Source organism: Acanthisitta chloris, unplaced genomic scaffold, assembly GCF_000695815.1.
Source record: "Acanthisitta chloris isolate BGI_N310 unplaced genomic scaffold, ASM69581v1 scaffold35964, whole genome shotgun sequence".
Classification (NCBI taxonomy): domain Eukaryota; kingdom Metazoa; phylum Chordata; class Aves; order Passeriformes; family Acanthisittidae; genus Acanthisitta; species Acanthisitta chloris.
This window is the reverse complement of record NW_008668244.1, coordinates 21,757-28,776: the sequence shown is the minus strand read 5'-3', so window position 1 is coordinate 28,776 and position 7,020 is coordinate 21,757. Positions and strand designations below refer to the sequence as shown.

Below are 7,020 nucleotides of genomic sequence, written 5' to 3'. Positions count from 1 at the left end.
CATCCTGAATGAACATTTGAAAGGTGGTTGGTAAAGCATCGTTCATCAAAGTACAAGATATATAGCTACTCGCACATGTAGCCTAGGAAGACACAGTTTCTTGCAATAGTCTGCTTCCCTCACACCTTCATTTTACTTTTCTGGTCCTGACTGCTCTCAAGAAAAAGAGATGGAATCAGATGAATAGGTCTAATCTAACATATCAGTTACTGTGTTCCTTTATCTTTACAGTGAGTCTTGAGGAACGATTGTCAATATTAAATACCAGGTAGATAAAAACTGTTGAATGGGAAGACTGGTCTGTCCACATTCTTCACTCTTTCACTTCTGCAGTTCACTTCCTCTGCATCCCCTGGGACATCCTAGGTACTCTGTTTCAACTCTTCTGTGATTTTAACTTCTCATTCCTCCTTTTCTGGTGATTTCCTGCTTTCTCCATCACAAATGTTCTGCTTGCTATTACTTGGCTGATAGTCAAAAGTACTTACAGAAAGACTTGTAGATTTTGGGAACCTGCAAGCTGTGTTACCACAAAGTGCTCCAGATCCAGTGTTGTTCAGAGCACTGGATGGAAACAAGCCTAACCTCAGGAAACTTTGCCAAACGTTTAACAAAGCACTTCAGCCTTTGAACTAGAATTCTGTGTGCCAGCACAGAATTTTAGCCATGTTAGTGCATTCTGAATAAAACTCCACAGCTTCATATAAGTCATTCAGCTTTTGCTAAGGCATTACCAGTGTTGTTTCCAGTTTTTAGAAAACACTTTGATAGTTACCACAACTGCAGTGTGAAGGGAGTTCAGGCACAGGACGTATGATACCGTGGCTTTTGTTTACTCAAGATGAAATAAGCAGTATCAAAGCTGCAGTGAAAAAAGTTTGTTTTTGCTAAGGTGATCAAAACCAGCTGGATTCTTTTGAGCTGAGCAGTCTGCTACATATGTATTTTTTTATTCATGATTCCACTTGAAACATTAATGGCAGAAATAGCTTTGACTCGTGGACTTATCACCATAACTGGGATGAGAAAATTGCCACTTCCTCTTGATAACTTGCTGTCCAAAAGCCATAAAACATTATTTCTTCATGTTAAGTCTAAAGGCTTCATCTTTTTTTCTGCACCTCTGTTATGACCAACAACCTGAAAATTCAAAGAGAATGGATATATGTGTTTTCTGCCAGATTAAGGCATGAACTTTTCATAAATAAATGGCTACTTTATTGAAATTCTGGTTATTTTCATTAGTGAGGCAGGTTGTATCTGTGGGAGGTGGTGAATTATTTATGCAGATCATGCCTAGCTCTAGGGAGATTTTTTAATATATCCATGCTAGCAGCCACTCTTTACCCATCAGAAGTCCAACAATCTATTAAGCATCTGACATAATAACTTGAAGAGGCTATTTTATCAAATAAACTTCAGTTAATTGCTTCTAAATGCTTAAACTGGCTATATGTAAATCATAACTAGACTCCTGATATGATACTGGGAATAGTTTTCTTATGAGTTATCCCTGCTACTTTTGGCAATGGAATAATATTAAGCAAATACTCTCAGTTCTGCCATCAGACTGGATCAAAAAGGTAGTCCTGAGATTGGGGATCATGGGAAGAGAAGAAAGGGAGTCCCAGGTCCCCAATGCCACTCATCGTGCTGCTTCCACTGCTGGGATTTCCTAAGGAGCAAACTGGTTTCCACCAAAGAGACTGCTTGGGCAATGAGACATAAAGTCCCAAGCTCACAGACTTTTGTCCAAATGGCACATATGGCCCTATCCAGTTGCTGGGGCTGTTTGGCTGGAGAAACTTGGACTGGTGACCAGTGCTGGCAGGGAGTGCAGAGGCAGAGCAGATGAGTGGTGAGTATTGGCCAGACACAACAGCTGGAAGGCAAGAAGGGGACATCTGAAATAAGGGGGAGGGTTTGTGAAAAGATAAACTGCTACCATTCAAATGTTAAATAATTAAGCTGTAATATCTGAAATCAACAATTATGTTAAAGTTAGAAGCTGTTGAAAAGTTACAAATGTATTTAATTAAAAGAAAAACCATGGCGTCCCTATAGAGACACTGTGAAAAGTGGAGAAACACCACATTAATCAGATAAATTTAATGCTGCAAAGTCCCACAGGTCTAAAGTTAAGCCAAATATTTTTAAGAGCTAATTCCATTCACATGGAATGAAATTAATTCTTGCATAAAGCATCAAACCCGTTGACTGCTGAGACTCAATGAAATTCAAGTTGAGATATATTGAACTGTCTTAACTTGAAGAACACAAAACAGCATCAGCAATTTTTCTTTTCAAATAGAACTGTTAAAAATGTAAACTAAAAAATATTTCGTATTTTGGATTATCCTTTCGTATTGTATAGTCAGTATATACAGACCAGAATATCTTTGGCACAAATAGTAGTTTATAGAACTAAACTGAAGCAATACACTCAAGCTGAAGTGTCACCTATGGATTAGAAAACGTTACCTGATACAGATAAGACCATATGTCTTTCAGGAATGTTTGGGGTTTTTTTCTTTTTGTTAAGAAAACATTTAGAATTTCAAACATAGCCAGGGAAAAGAATATTCTCATTTTCATTGGTCATTTGTATTAAGGTTCTCAAAAGCAGAATTAAGCAAAAGAGATTAAACATCCTTATCTTATAGGATGAAGAACTACTGAAAGTACGAGTATAATTTGCTTCTAAATCATATTCAGTGGCAGCTGTGACAGTGTTATATTCTGCAGTTGTTATATTGAGTATATTATTTCCAAAGGTAGATTGGAAATCTTCTATTTCAGGATGTGTAGATAATGTCGCCTTACTCTCAGAGGTAAATGGAAATGCAGTTCTGTTAGACAGGATCTTTTCTTCAGAAGCTTCTATGTTAGAAAGTGAATTTGAGGATATCTGAATGCAAATATCTTCTGAAATGCAAGTGCGGAGGTAATGGATGTCATTTATATCAGCTCTAGTTTCACAACTGTGCCCTGCATAACAGTGGCAATCAAATTTGTCTATGAATGTTTGCAGATCTTGAAATGATGGTTGCCCTTGTAGAGTGTATTTTCCATCCTTTGTAATTTGAATTACAATATTCTCAGGGTTCAAGTGAAGATAGTCACCGGAATTCCATTTTTTCCGTGCACAAGCACCAGAGTCTTGGCATAACACTTGGCTACAGATTCTGGATGCCATCGTGATGTTGATGAGGTATGGGGTCAAAGTCCTCCTAAGGTAGTTGTCCAGAGTTCTGCAGGTGTTCTGTGAAAAAAAGCATCATAACTCCATGGTTTAGTGTGGAAACCATTAAAATGCTGTCATTCTAATAACAGTACCATAGTATATATATCTATAAATGTTTCTCCTGAGGTTTTGATAATAGCTATAACTGGTTGTTGTAAGCAAGTTTGTCTGAGAAGCTGTTAGAAAATTCAAGGTTCACAGCAAATTTATGGTGTGTAGTTGCTGGAGATCTTAGAAAAAACACTTATATCTTAAAGCAAATGACTTTAAGCTTTCATTTTACCTCTATATTTCACGTAGCTTTTTGAATCAGATGCATTTAAAGAATTTACATGAAGGATTGACGTTCCTTTTTATGTTTTGTGTAGTTTGAAGAGATCTTGGGGAAAAAAAGCTCATTTCTTCAGCCTGAACAAATACTTTTCTATCAAGTCATATCTGTAAGACTCTTCAGCTTTCCCTTGACTTGCTAGGCTGCAAGGTAGGGAGCTTCCATGGCATTTTTGAATGGAAAGAATTTTGGTTGAATGATCAAACTGAAAGTATGCTGAGAGAATTGATCACTCTAACTGATCATGAAGTTAGTATATATTCTGTGTATACTTAGAACAGTTTAATAACCAGAGGTTTTGGGAACTACTGTTTTGTTTCTGACTATGTTTCCTTAGGGCATTTGCCCAATGCCACATATAGATACAGCTAATATTTATACCCATGGAGATCACTTCAGTGAATCTGAGATATCTGTAGGGATTTTGTTTTTCTTTTAGGTGTATATATATATAAAAGCACTTCCAGTAAATTTGGCTGATGCAGAAGTGAAGCTTACAATAATATTTCATTGCTGAAAGGCTACTGACTTTGAGAGCTGTAAAGAAAAGGTGCAATTAGTGCACAAATACATAGTCTGACCGGGCTGTGGAAAGTTCTTCTTGCCCACAGGAATCACAAAATTCAGGCAATAAATATTGCTGCTCATCTATGCTCTGATATTGGGATAATAAGCAAAAATATTCCAGGTGCAACTGAGATCTTCTCAAGGGCAGGCACATACAGAAAAGTCAAAGTGGGATGCTTTGAGGAATTAGACCCTTACAGACCTGTGGTTTACTTGGCCATGGTTTCTGTGACAGGAGGCCTGGCAGGGCTGAAGAGTTTCAATTCTTTTCACTCAGATTACTTCATGAGATTCTTCTCATACAGTAGTTTATTATATCTAACTTGTCTGGGTATGAATGAGCTAGCATCCTTGTGACAATGTTTCTCAAACTATATATTTCCCCTTCCTGAAACAAACTAGGGATTTTAACTCTTCTGACTCAGATCTGTCATACAATGAAATTAATCAAAGTAGTACTGTGAACACACAGAACAGATTAGAGCTGAAATTTTCCAGACTGACACATCCTAGTACTTGAAATATTATTGCCAAGTGCACCACTTCAAAAAGCAGAAGGGTCTTTTAAAAATTGGTCTGGGCAAGCCCAAATGATTTTTCTTCCCTTTATGACTGGAATGTAATGAAGATATAGGAATTCTTTCCTTAAATTAATTAAACAAGTGCCAACTTGCCTACAGTTATCATAGTAGCTTGTCCAGTTACTCAGCACCAACAGTACTGACACCTTGAAAGACTGAACTATTATTCTGTGTAATCAATTATGATCTTCATAAGCCTAAGATGTGCTTGGGTTTTGACTACAGAAAACTGCTGGCAATACGGAGTCATAATTCTAAAAGGAGAAGATATGATGCAAGTAATCATAATGCTTTATATCCTTTTCACTTTATTGCACTTAAAAAATGTCATATAATAATTGATCTGTCATACCTTGTTTTGTGTTAAATTCATATCACCCCAGATCACAATTCCAGAAGCACCAAGTGCAGCAGATTCTCCGATGGTATTTACCAGGTCATCCTGAGCAAAAACGTGCAAAAAATCACAGTAATGTAAGTAAGTTATAACATAAGGGCAAAAGGTATAATGCATGTAGTAAATTACATGTCCAAAACAACTGCTTCGAAGACAGCAAGCAATTATACATGATGCAAATGTTCTCCTCTCAATTACACCATTTTATTCTGGGATTGGGTTGCACAGGTGATGCCAGAAAATGTTGCCAGCTATATCAAATTTATATATGTCATCTGGTTAGAAAAACAAGGCTGTAAAACAGTCAGTGGTTAGGCATATCACATACATTCCTCCAATCATTTTAAGGCTTATTTTTCTGCATTGTCTTCTGGCTGCTCAGAGTTGGTAGCAACTGGTTTCAGTAGTGCTACAGGAAGAAGATGCTGGAAAGCAAAGATATTTGTATTTCTTTTTTATTATAGTTAAACTTGATTTCATTTACCAGAAAGTGCTGAAATAGAAAAGTAGCAAGAGAAAGCTTTCATGAACAGGAATTTCTCTTCTCCAGAGAATGGCTCTGGCCTTTTACAGACTGATTTGGGAGACCTGTTTCTGTTCAGTTCTGCTTTTAGGGTCACCTACTAGCCCAGTCCTACTAAAATCTTAAAGCCTATCTGGGATGGGAGAGGACTATGGTATTGAAAAGAACAATGAAAAATCAACTTGCTGTGGGGCACAACACAAGAAATAGATGAATGTAAAGATTACAGGCTTTAAATTATTAGCTGGGATCCCAGCAGAGTGCCCAACAGCATCTCTTGCTCCTTGATAGTATTCATGGAGCTGGAGGCAATGCCTACTGATGCTCTATCCAGAATGTGAGAGGACACCAAACACAATGCTGTCACCAACACCACAACCCCTAACTTCCCCTTCTGTGATAGGGTGGGTGTCTATAAAAATGTGAAGGGGAAAGTGTAGCCAGAACTGTAATAAGATGATTATATCTTAATCAAAGCTTAACCTTAACTGACCCATGAGATGCTGAAATGCCATTTAGAAGGCTACTCAAGTACAGCTAAGGACAGAATTTTCTCACTAGCTTTAAACACTTTTTAAGGAATGAAAGACTCTCTTTCACTGTTTTTTTGGTGTTTTTTTTCTTATATTCTAAAAACTCCAGTTATTCTCTTTGGAAGTGGTTACTCATATTTCTTTCCTCTGACTTAATATACTAAATATGCTTTCTACCTTTGCAATGTTTTGTTACATGTGAGGAGTACTCAAAGAATAAAACACTATTTGATAAATAGAATGAGAAGTGTTTGAAAATAGACCTCTTAGAGTTCTGTTTGATCAAACATCTTTGATGGATGAATTTAATTTTTTATACAAAATTGCACATGTTTTTCTGATTAAAATTATTTGATAAATAAGTGTTACCTTGTAATTTCTTTCTATATACATTTGAAATATTTAAGGTGTAGCTCCACTCACCTCAGAGAGATATTCATCATAGACATCTGTGAATACTGGACGTGTATATACAAAAACTGGCAGGGGATGAGTGGAATTCGAGACATAGGAAATTCTAATGGCTTCTTGAACTCTGTTGCGAACAAAGAGCTGGGCATTTCTGGAAGATCTTAGTGCTGTCTCTAGATAGATGGATGGATACAGTGCTGTGCTTTTCTCCCACAACCAATTAAGCTCATTATTTCTTTGTATTTCAATATCTAAACAGGTTCCTGTATAATTATATGGGTTTTGTTTATAATCATAGTTATAACAGTCTGGATAAAGGTAATATCCCCACAGACGATTTGGCTTCATTTCTATGCCCAGCTTCAAAGTTTCCAACATAAATGATTTTGCTGCAGCTTCAAATTCCATTTTAGCTATAATTCGGGCTTCAGCT

The 7,020-nt window shown here is 36.8% G+C and overlaps 1 protein-coding gene across 1 annotated transcript in view; it reads right to left on the bottom strand.

The window, feature by feature from the left end:
• Positions 1 to 2,557: 2,557 nt before the first annotated feature.
• Positions 2,558 to 7,020, bottom strand: part of SPAM1 (sperm adhesion molecule 1 (PH-20 hyaluronidase, zona pellucida binding)) — a 4,999-nt gene continuing 536 nt past the window's right edge. The window contains exons 1-3 of the mRNA XM_009072818.1: positions 6,600 to 7,020; positions 5,076 to 5,165; positions 2,558 to 3,262 (exon numbers count right to left, since the gene is read on the bottom strand). The exon at positions 6,600 to 7,020 is cut by the window's right edge and continues 536 nt beyond it. Coding sequence (XP_009071066.1) covers positions 2,558 to 3,262; positions 5,076 to 5,165; positions 6,600 to 7,020 — 1,216 coding nt within the window. The remainder of the gene's footprint in view (positions 3,263 to 5,075; positions 5,166 to 6,599) is intronic.